The 20,432-nt window shown below is 51.7% G+C and overlaps 1 protein-coding gene across 2 annotated transcripts; it reads right to left on the bottom strand.

Annotated features, from left to right (window-relative positions):
- Positions 1 to 14,333, bottom strand: tab2 (TGF-beta activated kinase 1 (MAP3K7) binding protein 2). 2 transcript variants are annotated; one of them, XM_056294828.1, is made up of 6 exons: positions 14,160 to 14,333; positions 10,217 to 11,921; positions 6,828 to 6,988; positions 3,880 to 3,973; positions 1,300 to 1,395; positions 1 to 327 (listed from the first exon to the last, which is right to left on the bottom strand). In XM_056294828.1, the coding sequence occupies exons 1-6, from the start codon at positions 14,259 to 14,261 to the stop codon at positions 188 to 190; spliced, it is 2,298 nt and encodes a 765-aa protein (XP_056150803.1). In that variant the 5' UTR covers positions 14,262 to 14,333; the 3' UTR covers positions 1 to 187. The 2 variants fall into 2 exon arrangements, with proteins under 2 accessions (XP_056150803.1, XP_056150804.1); XM_056294829.1 differs by having other exon boundaries at positions 1,315 to 1,395.
- Positions 14,334 to 20,432: the final 6,099 nt, after the last annotated feature.

Raw genomic sequence — 20,432 nt, 5'->3', positions numbered from 1 at the left:
GGAAACAAAGGGAATTTTTCTTTATCCCCGCTAAACACCATCGCTTGTTCGCTGTCAAAGCAAGGGAGGCTGATGAGCAGGGTGGGGTCAGAGGGCAGACGTGTGTGTGTGTGTGTGTGTGTTAGTGGGGGTGGGGGCTTGTGATTGGTTGTTGGGCGGCCGGCTGTGTGTTATGGCCCTGACTGGCTCAGAAGTGCCGTGGAAACTCGCACTGTTCACAGCGGTTGAGGGCGGGGTGGTTGAGGAAGGTGCAGGCTGTGCAGTTCCACTGTGTCCCCTCGTCTTCCTCCTGGTCCGCCGTGGGCCGCACGCCCTTGCCACTTGAATCTGTGGGAGAGGAGATGGGGAGAGGGGGGGAGCTACATCAAGGCGGTGTACATGCACATAACTAGCGAGGCGCTTTAGCTGCAGAACCACAGAAAGACACACTCCGGCGACACATCCAGTAAGGAGGCGTAGCTGTTCACCACACCTAACCATACCAGAAGGGCCTCGGCTACACAACCATAAAAGAAGTGCTTTCACTATGCAAACAGGGAAGAAAAGCAGGTGAGCAAACCGCAGATGAAGAGCCGTAGGCCTGTACACCTGCTTTGTTTCAGGAAACAGGGGCAGTGGAGGGGTGGGGGGAGATGGCTGATAAAGAAAGCCAAACAAAGGGCGTCTGGGGCAGCATGGCGCTCTATTTCGTTGCCTACCAACACGGGGCATTATGTTGCATAACAACATGGGGCATTATGTTGCCTACCAACACGGGGCATTATGTTGCATAACAACATGGGGGTCACTGGATCGTATCCTCATGTTACCGCCGGCTTGGTCGGGTGTCCCTACAGACAACAGTTGGCCGTGTCTGCGGGCGGGAAATCGAATGTGGGTACGTGTCCTGGTCGCTGCACTAGCGCCTCCTTTGGTCGGTCAGGGTGCCTGTTCGGAGGGTAGGGGGAACTGGGGGGGGATAGTGTGATCCTCCCACGTGCTACGTCCCCTTGGTGAAACTCCTCACTGTCAGGTGAAAGGAAGCGGCTGGCAACTCCACACGTGTCGGAGGAGGCATGTGGTAGTCGGCAGCCCTCCCCGGATCGGCAGAGGGGGTGGAGCAGTAACGGCCGGGTACAATTGAGGGATAAAAGAGGGCAAACAATCCACAAAAAAAAATAAAAATAAAATAAAAATAAAAATGTTGAGAATCGGTTAATCACACAACAAGACAAACCACAACGTTGACAAAAGAAAGGACTTAAGCAACACTAGGCACAAGAACCCCGGGCTGTCCTGTGCCATCTTTTCTGAACTTACCAACGGATAAAGTACCTTTGGGTTTGGGTGGGACGGGGCCAAGGAATCCGATGTTGTCGTAAAAGTTGTGGATTGCACTGGGATTGAAATTGGGCCCTGCGGACAGATGAAAGAGGAAGCAGAATCACAACTCGTGTTTGAATCCCAGTGTTATAAACGGTCTCGTGAATGTGTGTCATTACTGGGCCACCTTCATATCTGAACCCGGATCACATACAGACCAGACAGGTGGCCAGAGTCGGAACGAAATATCGGAATTTGTGCGAATTTTACGTCTCTCTCGACGACACAGATCTCTGTCAGCAACACTCTGCGATGGCGGGATTGTGTAGTTAAGCGGCTTGACCCCCACCAGGAAAAAAGATGGAGGACAGCGATGACGGAAGTCAGCGGCAAGACGATGATCACATCCATTCAAGCTTAGGTCAAGAGCAGCGATCGCAACTGCGAGTGAAGTGTGTTAGTGCGGCCACAACACATCGATCGTCGTCATTTGTTGGCTCGTGTGAGTCTTTCCATGAATGTGAATGGTGACCCCCCCCCCCAAAAAAAATAAATAAATAAATTCAGATTTCAGTAAAAACTGCACATTTAGGTCTCTGGTGTGAACACAGCCCTGGTAGCTCCTGTGAGAGGTGCTACTCGTTCACGGAAAACCTCTTTCCTTCCTTCACCTGTGTGAAACCACCCAGTCGACCGGCGGTTAGCGCTCTGCCAACCGTGGAGGGCTGCCAGCGGACCAATAAATCCCTTGTTACCAACTGGCAACAGGATGCAATTCAGGAAATGGTGGGTAGTTAACATCACAATGGCAGCACCTTGCCCCTCGCGTGCCAAAGGGATATGACCCGGGCACCGGCACGCCGGGTTCCAACCGCCAGGCCGCCACGCGGCGGCTCCTTTCAGCCCGGCCGCACTGAACGAATGAATGAAAGCCACTTTACTTGCCATTGCATTCTTGCAACGAATGTGTTCTCTGCATTTAACCCAGCAGTGGGCAGCTGCAGCGCCCGGGGACCAACTCCGGTTCTTCTTTCCACTGCCCTGCTCAGGGGCACAGGCAGGACTATCAGCCCTAACACGTGTGTCTTTTCGATGGTGGGAGGAAACCCACGCAGACACGGGGAGAACACGCAAACTCCACACAGAAAGGACCCGGGACGGCCTGGGGTTCGAACCCAGGACCCTCTTGCCGTGAGGCAACAGTGCTAACCGCCGGGCCACCGTGCCGCCCCGTCGTTGCTTTACCCTTGTGTGTGAATTTAAGAACTTAACAGGGAGTCCAAGACCCTGAACAGGTGAGCAGGCCACGTAAAACTTAGCGCTAGAAACTTGAAACAGAAAAGTTTAGTATTTACTCATTCGAATCAGACTCGCAGAGGAAGGGAACCAACTGCTGGCTTGGCCTTCACCGTGTCCTTGACAATCACACTAAATAACAACAAGAATTTCAATAAAAATAACAGAGATATTTGAAGGACGTTTTTGTTTTTTTGAGCGCAGGCCCGCTAGTTATTTATGTAAACTCAAGGCTGGGCCAAAAATGTCCTTAATTTGGGACTTCACAGAGACGGTCAAGTAAATTAACTGTATGTCTGCATGCAGACAGCCAAACAGGAAACAGAGGACAGGGTCCCATTCCTCTTAGGGAACCATGTTCCAGGACTCGTCAAGGACACTTTCCATGACTTCTGCTGGGCTCTACACGACAGCCGTTACTGACGGAAGCTTTATTACTCAGTATTAACGACAGTGGAAGTCTCAACAGTCTGTACATGTGACTTTTAGCTGCTCACTGAACAAACCACCCCGACGTCACGACGACAAAGACACTTATATGCAATCTCAGCAGGTAGAAATACACGTTTAAAATGTAACTTGACAACTTTGCATGACCTCAGTAATAATTCCGAGGGGCATCCGGGTGGTGTAGCGGTCTATTCCGTTGCCTACCAACGCGGAGATCGCCGGTTCGAATCCCCGTGTTACCTCCGGCTGGGTCGGGCGTCCCTACAGACGCAATCGGCCGTGTCTGCGGGTGGGAAGCCGGATGTTGGTGTGTGTCCTGGTCGCTGCACTCGTGCCTCCTCTGGTCGCCTGTTCGGGGGGGGGGGGGACTGGGGGGGAATAGCCTGATCCTCCCACGCGCTGCGTCCCCCTGGCGAAACTCCTCACTGTCAGGTGAAAAGAAGCGGCTGGCGACTCCACATGTGTCGGAGGAGGCACGTGGTGGTCTGCAGCCCTCCCCGGATCGGCAGAGGGGGTGGAGCAGAGATCGGGATGACTCGAAAGAGTGGGGTGATTGGACGGGTACAGTTGGGGAGAAAAAAGGGGTGGGGGGGAATTCTGGGACCTCTGATCAATTTATCATGTCCCAGGTATTTATCATGACTAGAAAACTAGCTGATAAATGTCTGGGTTTTCAGGATGTATGGGAACCCTGAGACAGGCAGCACACACAAATGTAGATTTACACCCCCCTCCCCCCGCCCCCAGACAGACACACACACACACACACACACACACACACACACACACACACCCCTCAGTTACACACAAGGACCACTACCATCCTCCTACCTGTTGTTTGCAGGAGGTCGATTTCCTTGGTGAGGCAGTCGATGTCAATCTGCAGTAACCGGTTTTTATATCTCAACTGTTGCATCTCCTCAATCTGTCAGAGAGGGAAAAACAGGACCACAACACCCGTCAGTCAGCCAGCCCTCTTATCTGGTCTAGTTGGGACGCACACGGCAGGGCTGACAGCAGGACCTGAATAGTTACCCATCACCACCTAGTCAACGGGGCAGATTTTCAGCCGAACGGCCCGGCCGTGTGCTGAGGAGAGCCGACCCGCCGGGCCAGCTGGACTTTGTAAACAGAACAGAACCAAGCAGCTACTGAGCTCAGCGACACCCGGCAATTAACCTTCCCCTGCCACCTTTTCCCTCTCTGTTGACCCACACTTTATTAACTGACAAAAGCAGCTGATTCAACAACAACACACAAAAAAAAAAAAAAAAGACAGAGTGTGGCTTCATTTGGGTCCGGTGGGTTCTGACAGACCGGCAGCTGTGAGTGCTACGAAAACATACAGCCGGGAGGGAGTAGTGAGAGGGAGCAATTATGTACATGTTTTCTTATTTCTTCTGGAAATCGCCCTATGCAGCCGTCACTGTTTGTGCGGAAGTGGTTGCACGGCTCCAGAGTACACTGTAGAGTCCACCTGGAAGAACACGACGCCATGTCTTATGGCCGACCACGGGGCTTAAGAACACACAAGATTTACCAGCTCAATGCTAAACGGGTGTGAACGCTGGTTGCTGAAGGTGAATGTTGAAGGTGTCTAGGTGTGAATGTGTGTGTGTGTGTTGGCCCTGTGATGGCCCGGTGGCCCGTCCAGGGTGTCTCCCCGCCTGCCGCCCGATGACTGCTGGGATAGGCTCCAGCACCGCCGCCACCCTGAGAGCAGGATAAGCGGCTCAGATAATGGATGGATGGATGGATGGATACAGGTAACACTGCTTTTCTGTCCTGTATCACACTTTCCAATAGATGACTTTGCTTGGTGTTGGTAAAATCACTTAAGTGCCTCTAATGCTCGTGGTCGACTGCTGATAAACCCATAGTAGTATGTCCATCCATCCATCCAGCCATCATCCAAACCACTTATCCTGCTCTCAGGGTCGCGGGGGTGCTGGAGCCTATCTCAGCAGTCATTGGGCGGCAGGAGGGGAGACACCCTGGACAGGCCGCCAGGCCACCATAGGGCCGACAAACACATGCACCTAGGGAAACTTTAGCACAGCCACCTCCCTGACCTACATGTCTTTGGACTGTGGGAGGAAACTGGAGCACCCGGAGGGAACCCACACAGACACGGGGAGAACATGCAAACTCCACACAGAGGATGACCCGGGATGACCCCCAAGGTTGGACTACCCCGGGGCTCGAACCCAGGACCTCCTTGGTGTGAGGCGACCGCGCTAATCACTGCGCCATCGTGCTGCCCCATAGTAGGATGTATAGTAAAAAAAAAAAAAAATAAGAGAACGGTTAAGAAGAGTGATTGACCCAAGTATGAGCTCCTAGAGCTTTTTTTTTTTCCATTTCAACATTTCCATATGCTATCCAGACCTCCTGAGTGAATTTTAAGCCGTTGGTGGGTGTTTAACAGGACTCATTTTGACAGCAGCAGAGGTTTGTCTATCAGCTCGAACATATTGTTTTATAGCTGAAGAATTTCCTTCACAACAACTGACATCTGAAATGGCAGTGTGTCTGTTACAGCGTGTCACACGTATTTTGTGTGTCAAAATTAAAAGAGGTATCCCAAAACTTTTCCGAGATTGAGTAGTTCCTAAAATTATCCAAGACCTGAAAATGATTCAGTTTCTACACTCTTGCCATTAAACTGTCAGATTCTCAGAGTACGAATCAGCGCAATACATCTTCTACTCGATTCATACTTATGTTCACACTACCTCTTTTAGCCTTAAAACCATATTAAAATTACTTGTAAACTTGGACGTCTATTCTGTTGCCTAATAACACTGGGATCGCTGGTTTGAATCCCAGTGTTACCTCCGGGTTGGTCGGGCGTCCCTACAGACACAATTGGCCGTGTCTGCGGGTGGGAAGCCGGATTGTGGGTATGTGTCCTGGTCGTTGCACTAGCGCCTCCTCTGGTCGGTGGGGGCGCCTGTTCCGGGGGGGAGGGGGAACTGGGGGGGAATAGTGTGACGCTCCCACATTCTACGTCCCCCTGGTGAAACTCCTCATTGTCAGGCGAAAAGGAGCGGCTGGCGACTCCACATGTATCGGAGTAGACATGTGGCAGTCTGCAGCCCTCCCTGAATCGGCAAGAGGGGGGTGGAGCAGAGACCGGGATGGCTCGGAAGAGTGGGGTAATTAGTCGGATACAATTGGGGAGAAACAAAGGGGGAAACCCCCCCCCCAAAAAAAATTGTAAACTTAAGTTACCGTACTTATTTTTAAGTGGAGGTGAGCCATGCTGGGGGGAAGTTAGCATGAGCTAGCTATATTTTTAAAACATCCTGCAGAAGAATTCGCCCCCTCACTGCTGTCTAAGAGCCTTGTGAAAGCACAACAGGATGACGATGATGATCATCATCATCATGATTGACAACAAGAAGTGACCAATAGAGATGCAGGCTTCAAAGATTGACAGGTTCTGGATTTTTCTCTCAGTGCACCTGCTTACTTGATAGCTGTTGGGATGCAGAAACAGCTCGACCAAATATTATAAGGAGTCTGTTATAAATTAAAATCGCCGACAGCCACTTTATATTCCAGTCCCTGTTGTTTGCAAAATGCAATTTAACTTACATAAGAAAGGTTTCTAGAAACAACTGTCAGTGAGTTGAGCAATGCCCCATTTTACAAGAAAACAGCACTTGATTCAAAAAGGCTTCACAAACTGTGACGCCGTCGACACGCAAACAGCGGTGCCGGCGGCGGCGGCGGCGGGTGGCGAGCGCCGCCCTGCCGCGGACAGGTAAGCTCACCGAGGGGATTTGGGAGGCCGAGTTGGACCTCGCCAGCCGTCTCCTGGTGAGGTCATTCTCCATCTCGTTCACCTCCTCTTTTAGCTTCTCCAGCTTCTTCCTCTTCAGCTCCAGCTCGTGCCACAGCCTGTCCATGCGGGCCTTCTGGTGGATCAAGAGGGCTGGAGAAAAGAGCGTCGCACACACGGACACACACAAAGACACAAACACACGCCCGTCAGCCATTTTACCCCCCCCTGAATATTCTCTAGTCACTCAGCGGAGAACGTCGCGGGGGAAGGTAGGGTTTAAATTCGGCATGCTGTAGAAGCCAAAAGACACGGGAGAATTAAAACAGTTTGGAGGATCTGCTGCGGAGCCAACACTCGAGCTACCACAACCAACCTGACTGTAGTGTATGGGGAGGGGTAATATCATATGTATATAAACACTCACACACAAACACACATAAACGACAACTCTGTCATGCAGGAAAGAGGAACTGCGACGGGATGGCACAGATTTCTCGTCGTTACAAGCCGCCCCATCGTCTTCTGCGACCCGAGCGAGCGGTTTGAGTTCGACTCGGGTCTCCCTTCTGTTGACAGGCAGATGCATCTCCTGCACCCCCTACCCACCAACCCCCCCCCCCCCCAACACAATTCAACGCATGCTATGCCGCTTTTACGGAGCCCGATCTTTTTTTCGGTCTGTCCCGACACATTTCCAAACAGAATTCCGAGAGTCAAAACTCGATCGTTGACAATATTTCCGTCTTTCCTTACAATTAATGAGACTTTCATTCTTCTACTCTCAGCTTTTTCCCTGTTTTTCAGGGGGTCGCCACAGCGGATTTAGCTTCCATCAGGGCCCTGTGAGGAATGGCGGCAGTGGGTTAACGCGGGCCTCAACCGATCCGGCGCGGTCCCGTCGAGCCGCATACTGATTCGGCAAAACTTTACGCCGGACGCCCTCCCTGACACAACCACTAACCCTTTGGACGAGGGACAGGTAAAGGTAAAAAAAAAAAAAAAGTTCACAAAAATGTAACGATACTTTCATTACTTATAATTAATATGCATCATTCTGGTAACTGTATGAACGGGGAGTTTGCTTGTCCTGCCGTGTGAAGGAGCAGGTGTGCGACCGTCAGGTGTTAAACGGTAACTTTCCACCGGAGCCGCTCAGCACAGGGAAGCTGTGTGTTTTTAAGAGCAGGTTTTATCACACCGGCGGTTTCCCCCACATAAAACATGGGATGTTTTTCGGGGGGTCGCTGGGGGGCAGGAGAACAGGAAGAAGTGGAAGAAGCAACAGGCCCCGGGGATAGAAGAGGCCTCCGCGACCCAGAAGGGACTCGCTGCAGCGGCGAGGGCCACGGTCGGTGACTCAACAGGCGATACAGTCAAAAGCCCAAAAAAGGAAACAGCCACTCCGCTCCAGCACGTTTGACTCACGCCGTTAAGCGGGGCCCGAGCGGTGCACAGACAGCCTTTTTAAACGCCGAGGACTCACGCCGGAGTCATCGAACCCACCGGAACCCCCACCCCCACCCCACCCCACCCCCCACGGCGAGTCACCTTGTCTTTTATCTCACTTCCAGGGTCCGCGTGCACGCGGCGCCGTTTTAACACCACTGAGCAGTCTGGTGACAGCCAGTATACACAGTTTGGCTGGAGAACCGCATTACAGTCAATATTATGGAGGACCTATTTCAAGGAGAGAAAAAAAAAAAAAAAAAAAAAAACGAGGCGTACTTTCTAGTAAAATGACTCCCTTGGCAGAATGCAGTGGAAAAAGCATTTAAGCCTATTGCTGGCAGACAAAAATGTATACTATTATTTATTGTTACAAGGTCTCTTTAAAAAGGGCCCGTTAAACCGCTGCGTTCTGGTAGACCCCGGGCCACTTAACTTCAGCTAAACAACCAATAAGTGGTGTAACAAACAGCGCTAGGGCAGACGGCCGAAGCCCGTTTGAAGGTGGATTCCCACTGTAAACAATTTTTGGGCTTTTTTTTTTTTCTTCTCCCCCTTAGTTGTTACCTTAAGTATGTTTTGATAAGCCTCGGAGCAAGAGAACTGCACCAGGAGAGGTCATGACCTGCCGGAGCTCGGTGAATAAAACCATTCTGCTATAAAATGCGATGGGAACACCACCTACGACGTTATGTGTGACACTCGGTATTTCACGGGGGACACCTACGTTGCGCCACATGTATGGCTGAAGAAACGGGGTCTCAAATGACAGCAGTTAAGAAGTAGCGGCACACTTCTTGCAAAAATACTGTGATGATCAGATAAAGCTTTATTTCAGCCATGCATCCATCCATCATCCGAACTGCTTACCCTGCTCTCAGGGTAAGCAGTTCGGATGATGGAGCCTATCCCAGCAGTCATTGGGCGGCAGGCGGGGAGACACCCTGGACAGGCTGCCACGCCATTACAGGGCCCACACACACACACACCTAGGGACAATTTAGCATGGCTGCTTCACCTGACCTACATGTCTTTAGACTGTGGGAGGAAACCGGAGCACCCGGAGGAAACCCACACAGACACGGGGAGAACGTGCAAACTCCACACAGAGGACGACCCGGGACGACCCACCAAGGTTGGGACTACCCCGGGGCTCGAACCCAGGACCTTCTTGCTGTGAGGCGACCGTGCTAACCACTGCGCCGCCCAGCTTTATTTCATTCTAGCGAAAACATTTACTACCAGCAAGTTGTAAACTATTTTAAGATCGACGCTTGTTGAATGCCAACACTGCTAAGGACGAGATGATTTTACATTTTGGAGGATGATCAAAATGGTTTTCAAAAATTCAAACTGAACTTTTCGTGTCCCTTCATTTTAGAAGAGAAAATGCACAGAAAATTGGAGCAGGTCTCTTCGTGCTGCTGCTCGACTCGTGTCCACCACCCGTTACGTTCACTGGCTGTTATCTCGATTCTGTGACACGACACCTCCGCTAATAAACCACATTTAAATGTGAGACGTGGTTAGTTTGAGTATTCAAACCGGCAGAACAGCTACGTCACAAACTACACACGCATACACATCATGCTTAAATAAATGTGACCGGCTTGTATAAATGATCCAACCGAGAAAAGAACCAGAATACTCCCACATTACTGTAATTACATACCGACATGAGTATTATTGGACTAAAATAATGATATCTTAACATGGGTCCTGTCTTAATTATCATTACAACCTTCATTACAACTACAATTTCAGTGTGCGTGTAAATGTGTTAGCTTGCCCCCTTGTGCACCATGTTTGTCTGGTAAAATGAATGGCATGCTTATGTCTACATGTCTGCACATTTGACCGAGTCAAATTCTCAAAGAGGTGGTGGTAGGGCCGAGGGGATGGGGTTGGGATTCAGTACAAACTGATGCTCACCTTGTGTGTAGGCTGCATCATCCGAGCCCATGCTAAGTCGACGAGGCTCGCTGGGCCTCTCCCTATGCGCCGACAGCGGGTCCGACAGGTGGAGGGGGTCCGGCTCCGCAAAGTGGTGGTCTGAGGGGAGGCTGAGAAGGTTGGTGGGCTCAAACGTGGGGGACACGACCCCCGGTGAGACGGCCGGTGGTTTGTTGGGGGACACGGTGATTTTGAAAGTGTACTTGGTGTTGGGCTGGGTCACAACCACGCGAGGCGAAGACGCTGGGCCCACCCCACCCACGGAGGCTCGGGACTTGGGTGGGTGGTGGTGAATGTAGGCAGGGCCCATGCTCACCCCGCCCCCCATGTTCCTGGCTCCCGGAGGCCCCTGCATGGGGGGGTTGGCTGAGATGTAGACCGTGGGGGGGTTCCTGCCCCCGCCGTCGTCGCTGGAGGCATTGGCAGATATGTAAAACTTGGGCTGGGAGCGGGAGCCGACCGGCGCCATGACGCCCTCCTCGGACGGGGTGGTAGCAGCAGTGGGGGGACTGGCAGAGATGTAAACAGTTGGCTGGCTGCGGCTCAGGCCCGGGCCTCCAATGGAAAGAGGGGTGGTGGGGCCTGTGCACACCCCGCCAGAGGAAGAAGAGGAGGAAGGGCAGGAGGAGGAGGTGGATGAGGAAGAGCGTGGTCCACTGCTGGTCCGCAGGACGGCCGTGGTGGTTGTGGAGTTGCTCCTCTGCGGAGATTCAAGTTTGATCTCAATCTGGTTCTTGCGCGGGCCGGTGGAGATGTTCTGGATGTTGTACTGGCCGAAGGTGGACAGGGTGGTGGGCATGACAGAAGAGGAGGATGAGGAAGATGATAAAGAGGAGACACCGGAAGAGGAGGCCTGGCCTCCAGGGGGCGTTTGGAGGATGGAAGGGGCCTGGGGATTTGTCGGGGAGCTGATGGGCATGTAGACATGGGATGTCTGATGGCCCTGGGTCTGGTGCTGTGAGGTATGTGAAGAGGCATGTTGCGGGCCCGTCCAGGAGCCAGGCTGGGAGGAGGAAGGGTGGGAGATCTGGTAGATCTGCTGCTGGGGCTGAGAGGTGGGGCTGTATTGGGCCCTGCCACCTTGCTGCTGGTTCTGCCGGGTCGTACCAGACTGGCTAACATAAGGCCTGATGTAGATGGAGTTACCCTGTGGACTGCTCAGGCCCGACTGGGGCCCGCCATGTATGTGCAAAGAAGTAGGGGTGTTGCGGCCCGTCTGGATGTTAGGGGCCAGGGTAACGGTGATGGGGTTGAAGCGGGGCGTTTGCTGGGGGCCCGTGGTCATTCCCTTGACGCCCAAAGGGTAGAGTCCCAGGTGCTGGGGGGGCTGTGGCTTGCGTGTGGGCTCCATCACGCTGAAAACATTAAGGCTGGAGGGCACCTGCGCAGGGGCTGACTGCGACTCCTGCTGAAAGAAGTCACTGTTCGGGGCCTGGCCCGTCTGGAGGGGCCCGTCGCTCAGGCTGTGGGCCAGAGTCCGGCTGCCGTTCATCCTCAAGCCGTCCCGCACTGGGGCCGCATGCACATTCTGAGACTGCAGGCCCAGGTTCAGCTGGGTCATGTGATTGCGGAAGCGGGTTAAGCTGGGATCGTCGGAGAAGCTGAGGTTCTCTCCTTCGCTGTACAAGTATCCTGGACTGACCTGGGAAAGGTATTCACAGCAGGCGTCTAAGTTGTTGTTGTTCTGTGAAAGGGAAAGAGAGTGACAGGTAAAACTTGGTATAACACAACGTTTGACTCCGACCGACTAAATGTGCGGCGTAAGATAAAGACGGCGGAGCGTGTGAAGATGAGTCCAAACTGTGACCCGCAGACTTTTGAGGGAAACGGTTTGGTTAGTCAGTGCGAGTCACTGCAGCAGGCAGAACCAGAGTGTTTTTCCTACGGACAAGACTTCTTTCAATGACTAATGACTACACAGAAAACTCTAGTAGAAGTCCTTTGACCCAATACAAATGAGTTATTCTACTGATGTAATGGGACAAGTAGAAACACACCAGGTATTAGTATATTTGGATCAACTTAAAAAAAAATGTTTACATACCTACGATTCTTAGATGTTCTTGGTTTTTTTGGTTACTTTCAAAAAATTGAGTTTATATTTTGGCGTCCTCGTCCCCCCAGACTCCGAATGCCGAGTACGTGCGACCCTTATTCAGCCAGTAATACACTTAAAACTGGAACTGTATTTTCATTCATAACCTCTCATCGACGCTGGTGTCAAAAAATTCATCACAGCACGGGAGACAAAAACGTCCCGTCGACGGAGACGACCTGAAGACGGCCGTCGCGGCCATGAAGTTTTAGCTGACGACTGTCATAAAAGTATTTGGGCTGTACAATTTCTTTTTGTTCATTTTAAAGAAGAAGAATGTTAATACGGAAGGACGCCTGATTTTATTCTCACAAATTATTATGCGATGGGGAAATGTAAAGCCACGTTTCTTTCCCCCCCTGCCCCCGCCCCTTTTTCTCCCCAGTTGTACCTGGGTGATCACCCTGCTCTCCGAGCCCTCCCGGTCACTGCTCCACCCCCTCTGCTGATCCGGGGAGGGCTCCAGACAACCACAAGCCTCCTCCGATACATGTGGAGTTGCCAGCTGCTTCTTTTCACCTGACAGTGAGGAGTTTCACCAGGGGGATGTAGCGCGTGGGAGGATCACGCTATTCCCCCCAGTTGCCCCTCCCCCCTGAACAGGCGCCCTGACCGACCAGAGGAGCTAGTGCAGCGACCAGGACACACACCCACATCCAGCTTCCCACCAGCACGGCCATCCGTGTCTGTAGGGACGCCCGACCAAGCTGGAGGTAACATGGGGATTCGAACCGGCGATCCCCATGTTGGTGGGCAACGGAATAGACCGCTACGCGAGCCGGACACCAAACAATTCTGAACTGGGTTGAAACAAACATTAAATAGCAAAGGACTGTCTGTACATTTTCTCCAGCATGTCGAACTCACTGCTGCACCCACAGGGGAGTCTCTGCGCTACATGAAGAGACCCGCCGGCTCGAGCATCAGAGCGGCCTAGTGGCACCTCATCTTGCTTCTTCAGAAAGCAGGAAATAAGTAACGGCTCAACGGCAGTAAGGTAGACAGTCATAATGTCTTTTTGTGTGATGATATTGGATACTTGTTTTCCGGTTGATCGTTTGTCTCAACCCAGCTGATGAAACGGCGTGTAATTCTCGTCTATTTGTTGCAACATTTGTAACGGACTTATATCCATCCATCATCCTAACGGACTTCTAAGTCCCTGAAAATCTGACTGGAAACATGGTTGTGGACTCTAATGTACAGGCCGAAGCTTAAACACTAATTTTCTTGTTGAAGGACATTAAGAATGTTGTACATTGGGGGGCGTCTGGGTACCGTAGCGGTCTATTCTGTTGCCTACCAACACAGGGGTCGCTGGTTCGAATCCCCGTATTACCTCCAGCTTGGTTGGGCATCCCTACAGACACAACTAGCTGTGTCTGTGGGTGGGGAAGCTGGATGTGGGTATGTGTGCTAGCTGCTGCACTAGCGCCTCTTCTGTTAAGTTGGGGCGTCTGTTCGGGGGGGGGGTAACGGGGGAATAGCGTGATCCTCCCACGCGCTACGTCCCCCTGGCGAAACTCCTCACTGTCAGGTGAAAAGAATCGGCTGGTGACTCCACATGTATGGGAGGAGGCTTGTGGTGGTCTGTAGCCCGCCCTGGATCGGCAGAGGGGGTGGAGCAGCGACCGGGACAGTTCAAAAATTGGGGAGAAAAAGAGGGGAGAACCCCCCCCCCCCCCCCCAAAAAAAAATGTCGTGCATCATTTAATTAATCTGTAAGCGATGGATCTACACCTCAGTTAACCGTTTGAAACTGTTGCATGGTCTGAAACATCCTCCGGGAGAGGGGGACATTTTCACCTGTCCCACCCTTTCGCCTACCTTTAAAACACACTGTGACACGACACCCTCGGGGACTTCTGGGAATTTCTGGCGCAGGTCATGCAAAACCTGAATGTCAATCTGGTGGCTTCCCTGGGCCATTCGTGTTCTACCAGGTCAGGACTGATCGTCTGGTCAGCACACGGGAGGAGGGGAGGGGGGGGGCTCAGACCGCCCTCATCTCCAACATCTGCCGAGAGAGAGAGAGAGAGAGAGAGAGAGAGAGAGAGAGAGAGAGAGAGAGAGAGAGAGAGAGAGAGAATACTGTCAGGGAGTGTAAACCTTAAGTAACACATATTAAGATAAAGACGCACAAAAAGCACAGGGCACCCCTGCAGCTGAATGGCTCGAGCGCATAACACATGGCCACATGTTCGCAACCATCGCCGGTTAGAATCCAGCCAGCAACCTTTATTGCATGCCTTGCCCCTCTCTCACTCTCCCCATTTCCTGTCTGCCTCCACTGTCGCTATCTAATCAAATTATAAAAATAAAAAAGAGAAAGAAAAGAAAAAGCAAAGTCACTTGTCACAGCCTAAGGGAACAGGGACCTGGAGCAATGTTACGAGCCTTACGAGCCTTGTGCCTCTTATGAGTCGCTAAATGACAAAGTACGGGTCTCCAGAGGGAAGGGGGGGGGGGGCGGCGGTGGTCTACTGCGACCCCACACTGAAGACATCAGACGACATCACGTTCGCCCGTTTTCATTTTGAGGGAGAGCTCTCGAAATATTCCCCCCAAATCCTCCGGGATTACGTGGGGGGGGCCTTCATTTCAGGAGCACTTCCTCACGGCAAGGCTCCTTAATAAAGGGAGAGAGGAGGGGAAGGAAACCACCTCCAGACTATTGAGGAAGCAAAGCCTTTCCAACTGATCTTAACGTCAACATCCTTGTTATTAAGGCCGGAGCAGGAGCGAGCGGCAAATCTGCACCGGGCCGCCAGCTAAGCTGCAGCGCTCGGCAGAGAGGGTTCCTCCATCCAAACCCAAATACTGCCCTTCAAAACAGTCAAAATAAGGCATTTTAAGAAGCTGGTTAACTCGTACTGAACCACGGCAGCACCGGCGCCGAGAAGAACAACGAGGTGTCTTTGAAAGCGTTACGGTAATAGCTGTGAGCCCAAGACGCCACACGTCATGGCGGCGCCTCACTCTCTCCAACAGGTAAGAAACTCGGGGACTTTTGCATTGCCTCGTTTAAATCAGATGAAACTCTGTCACACCTACAGTGGAAAAACTAGGACTCGGATTTGTGTGGCTGTGTATCTCAAGAGTGCGCTGAAGGCATTTTGTTTTGTACTAAACACAACGCTGAGACTTCAAGGGGAACTCGACAAGATGGCTCCTTTTTTCGTTAATAAGCCAAGTACTACATAACCGGATCTAACTGGTGTGGAGGTTCGAGCTGCTCACCTCGCCCACTTCGACGTTCCTAAAGACAACGTGAAACGGCATCCAGAGCGTATCTTGCTACCTACGACGTGATGTACTTCCAAGTAAAACAGAATATTAGGGCAGGACAGAAGGCGGGAAGGGATGTGATGAAATCAGATCCTGATTTCTTCACGATTTGATTGGATCTTGCAATTTTGCCCCCTGCAGGATTTGTATTACGTTGGAAGGGGGGAGGGAAAACATTTTATGACGTCTGACATTATTGGTTTGAATGCCGCTTGCTCTCCCGCTCGGACTCGGTAACGCAACCACAACAACTTGGCTGCTTTAGCGGAGGTTAGGCTGATTCAGGTTTTGATGTAAAATAAGTAAATTAAAAATGTTTTGGGGGGGATTTTCTTGGCACAAGCTGTTATACAAGTGCATAATATGAGAAAATTATGGGGAAATTCTATGGGGAAATTAGCTTAGGTTATTTCACGTTGTCCTTAAAATACTAGATTCTGGGGGAGTCCGGGTAGCGTGGCGGTCTATTCCGTTGCCTACTGACATGGGGATCGCCGGTTCGAATCCCCGTATTGCCTTCGGCTTGGTCGGGCGTCCCTACCGACACAATTAGAAGTGACTGCGGGTGAGAAGCCAGATGTGGGTATGTGTCCTGCTCGCCGCACTAGCGCCTCCTCTGGTCGGTCGGGGCGAGGGGGAACCGGGGGGAATAGCATGATCCTCCCACACGCCACGTCCCCTGACGAAACACCACTGTCAGGTGAAAAGAAGCGGCTGGCGACTCCACATGTATGGGAGGAGGCACGTGGTAGTCGGGAGCCCTCCTCGGATCGGCAGAGGGGGTGGAGCAGCGACCGGGACGGCTCGGAAGAGTGGTGTAATTGGCCGGATACAATTGGGGAGAAAAAGGAGGGGAAAAAATACAAGATTCTCAAGATATTCATTTTATATATTACTTACATACTATTCAATGTCTACTTCATTAGAACCTTCTGTCCTACGGTTCGGCCAGTAAACAGGTTCTGACAGAACTCGGAGATCTTTGTTTGTGCCACCTGACTGACGGCAGGCGTTCATCAGAAACGTTCTCCTGAAAAGGTTTTCTTTGGACTTTTCCCACCACTGAAATCCAGGGTCCTGGAATACCGGGCGCTGTACATAGTTTTTTACTGTCTTTACCCCTTTTGGGTGAAGTAAGGTGAATAAAATGTGAATCTTAAGTCCCCGGGGGCTGTACTTGTGATGTAAGGTTATAAAGAATACACTTGACTCGGCAAACTAATAAACTTGGCTCTATGTGCATGTGATGACAGGAAGTGGGAGTTATGCCTGGTTGACCAAAACCTTTTAAACCCACTCTGGTTACAGGCGGTCACAACGGGGAGCTGGCGATTATAACCACGGTTTTCTACTGCTGGTCACTGCACGATTCCTTTCACTCAGTCAGAGCAAGGATTTGCTCAAGGACCACCAAAGCAGCAGTTCTTGTAAGAGGGGAGGAAAAGGTAATAATAATGTAATGCGATCAGACTCAGCGACCAGGATTCGAACCCTGCTCAGGACTTCCACTTTATGTCTTGCTCTCTCGCCCTCAACCCTCTTCCTGTCCCTTCTCATCGTTTTGTCTGAAATTCAGATTAAAATTACAGTGCAAGTCTATTCAGTTTTTGTTTTTTTTTGTTCGCCTACATTCCCCTAATTGGTCGACAGACTCAATCCAGCGACAATCCAGTCACAGTCGGACCGAAAGCTCTCCCGCCGCTGGGGACCAGAACAACAACAATAAACCAGCGTGGAGCAGAGCAGCGTAACAGCTTGGCAGCCATCTTGCACATTGCCCCAGAATCCCTTCTCTACGAAACCACAGTCTTTCAAAACTTCCTCCTGTGGCGGCCTCAGATATGCCATTCAAAAACACAGCGACAGCCGGAGCACAGCCCGTCCCTGCACCCTCTCCCTAGGACCCGAGGTAGGACCCGAGGTGAAGGGTTTTTCCATCGAAAATGCAACATGCGTCAAAACGCAGAGACCCACATGCTGTTCTGTGAAGTTGAAATGTTAGAAGTAGTCCCCTGACAGCTATCCGAATGCGTCAGGGGGGGCCCCCGAATTTCAACGCTTGACAAAACCCAGAACCACCATTTGAAAGGTCTGAAAACACATCTCGTTTGGGTTCGAGCCTTTTTCACCCCCGGGCGGGGAGAGGAGGCGTTATTCGGCAGCGAGGCCGCGGTGCCGTCTTATCAGTGCCATGTGCATGTGTACCGTCAGGACTAAAAGGAGCCATAAATCAGCTTCGTAAAACACCCGTCTGCAACCGATAATGGGGGAGGAGCAGCGAGGGCTACTGTCATGCAGAGGAAGCCAGCTGCGGCGGGGGTGGGGTGGGGGTGGGGGTGGGGGGGGGGGCGCGTGCCTCAGAAAGCAAGACCTTAATAACCACTTTTACAGAGGCGATGGTTGATTTGTACTTAAGTTTGTTCAGTTTCAGTTTGGTGGTGGTGGTGGAGGTGGTGGGCGGTGGGGGGGGGGGGTGTTGTGACTAAAAGGCGTTTTTTTCCCCTCTCAGATGTTCTCAGCAGTGAGGGGAGGGGAGGAGTACTTCACCGTGTCCGTTGCCAAGCTGATACATCACTTCCATGAGCTCATTTAAATTTTTTTTTTCTTAATGTCAGAATTCCATGAAATTCCACAAAGTTTTTTTTTGCATTTCCCACATCCCTGCAATTCTTGTGTAATGAGGTTTTCTTAGCGTGGTTTGAGGAAGAAGAAAAAAAAAACAAAAAAACTTTCAGAAGGATAAAAGTTAGAAATTTGGCAACAGGCTTGAGCTCTAAAACCATCAGTCAATGTGTTCCTTTGTCTTTTCGCAATACAAGGAAATGGAAAAGTTTTGCAATCGTGCCACCAGACTGTGGAATTCCTTTGGTGCCAAAAGAGGAGCGCATACGGCCGTGGTGGAGAGCGTCTTTAAATGCAAACCAGAGGACAACAGTTTCCCATATCTCAGATTACATGTTCGGAGCAAACCTTACTACCTCCCGGGAAGCCATTTCCAGCCCCCCCGCCCCCCCCCGCCGCCCCCAGCAGACAAAGCTAATAACAGTCTGGGGGAAAACGAGACCTTTCGAGCGGCGAGCGCCGCGCCGCCCATCCCCGTCCTGCGGTCGACGGCATTATCAGCTCTCATCTACCTGGGTGATTTACGGGCGGCAGAGAAGACCTCGCTTGCACGGGAGCCAGGGGGGGAACAAACGGTTCTCCATTCAGGCCGGGCACCGCGGCGGTGGTGTGGGAAAGGAAATTCACCGCTTGGCAAGTGACCCAGTTGCAGGTCAACAGTGTGGTTAGATTGTTTCCTGCCTTCAAAAACAAAAAAAAAAGGTCCACACCTCTTCACTGTACGGAATTATAGACCAAAGAGAATGGCCGGGGGGTTTGGCACAGAGCACCGACACACACACACACACAGACACACACCGACACACACAGCTCCCTGCGCCCACCACCCATAACCCTTACATGGGGAGGTGTGGGGGGCTCAGAGGGGGGGCAGATTAGGCCCTAGCTGTCCCTGGAGGCGTCGGTGGAACAGCCTCTGAGGCAGGGCTGCTGTGCCAGCACAGATAGAGACAAAGCTCCCTTTGCTGAGGCAGTTATTTGCTGTGCCAAGGCATTGACCCGCAGCCCCGCACTCATTTTCTGGAAGTAACAGGCCTGCCACACTCGGTCAATGGACTCATTCACTGTGGTGGAGTTGCATGCACCTAAAAACGTCCAAACCAATTAAGGGGCCAAAATAAAATCGCGGATGAAAAAAAAAAATAAAAATAAAAAAAATAATCAACCGGTGCCTCGGGCCGAAAGATTAGCCCGGACACCTGACATCGGGCCGGTGCGACGGCCCGCACAGATCTAGCACGAGCACACAATGAGGCTACGCAGCAAAAACCGCATTCGACGAAACGTCACACCGGACCATCTCCAGCACGACAAGCGCAAGACGCTCCCATCTGGGTTTTTCGGCGTCGACACCAGCGACTGCTGACGTCCCGGAGAAAAAGACTTGGCCGCGCCCGGCCCGACCCGAGCAAACTAAATACTGTTAGGATGTTTCAGACCATCCTCCCCTCTGCCCCAAAAAGATGTGCCTTGTGGGCAAGTTACAGTTCGAATATGAAAGAAAGAAAAAACATTTAAAAAAAAATAAAAACTAGACCACAGCGGAAAACCATAAGAATCCAGCGGGTCTTCAATCAGAACTTTTCCTCTGCAGCTTTAGAGACCGGCCACGCGGCACGGAATGTCTCTCGCTCGGGCAAAATTTAAACAAATAAAGGGACTAATTGGCAGTGGGGGCTATTGAAGCCTGCTGTCAAGCTGCCCCAGCATCTAGAGTGGCCCCACACACACCCACACCCACACACACACACAGACACACACGCGCACAACTGTTTCAATCCCCCAACGGATCCAAATCCAAAGACCCGGATGAGGAACGGTCTCGGATCGGAATTATTTTCACAGACAGCAAACGAAACCAACTTCGCCTCTTGAAAAAGGGGGGGCGAGCCGCCGCACCTGAGCGAAGAAGTCGCACGAGAGCCCCTTTTACCCGTTTCATAAGAGCCGATTCGAAACACCCCGGGGATATTTGCACCGACGAGCGGAACCAATACCGCTGAAAAACAAACGGGTCAACTGAAGCGGTCCGTCTCAACGATATTTGCACATCTCTGGAATATTCACAAAAGGGTCGGCGACTCAGACCGCCCTCAGCTGCTCATCTCGAAGCGTGGTCTACCTCAGATTGCAGCCCTGATGGAAACAAATGAATAGCGAGCCCGCAGAGGATCTCCTACACGTTCCCTC

Source organism: Lampris incognitus, chromosome 15, assembly GCF_029633865.1.
Source record: "Lampris incognitus isolate fLamInc1 chromosome 15, fLamInc1.hap2, whole genome shotgun sequence".
Lineage (NCBI taxonomy): Eukaryota > Metazoa > Chordata > Actinopteri > Lampriformes > Lampridae > Lampris > Lampris incognitus.
This window is presented reverse-complemented; position numbering and strand designations above follow the sequence as displayed.

Excerpts from the sequence above, each read along its gene's own strand:
- tab2 (XM_056294828.1), bottom strand. The coding sequence starts at position 14,261 with ATGGCCCAGGGAAGCCACCAGATTGACATTCAGGTTTTGCATGACCTG. Across the intron at positions 3,974-6,827 it reads CGGCCTCCCAAATCCCCTCG|ATTGAGGAGATGCAACAGTT; the intron begins GTGAGCTTACCT and ends CCTCTCTGACAG. Across the intron at positions 328-1,299 it reads CAAAGGTACTTTATCCGTTG|ATTCAAGTGGCAAGGGCGTG; the intron begins GTAAGTTCAGAA and ends CCTCTCCCACAG.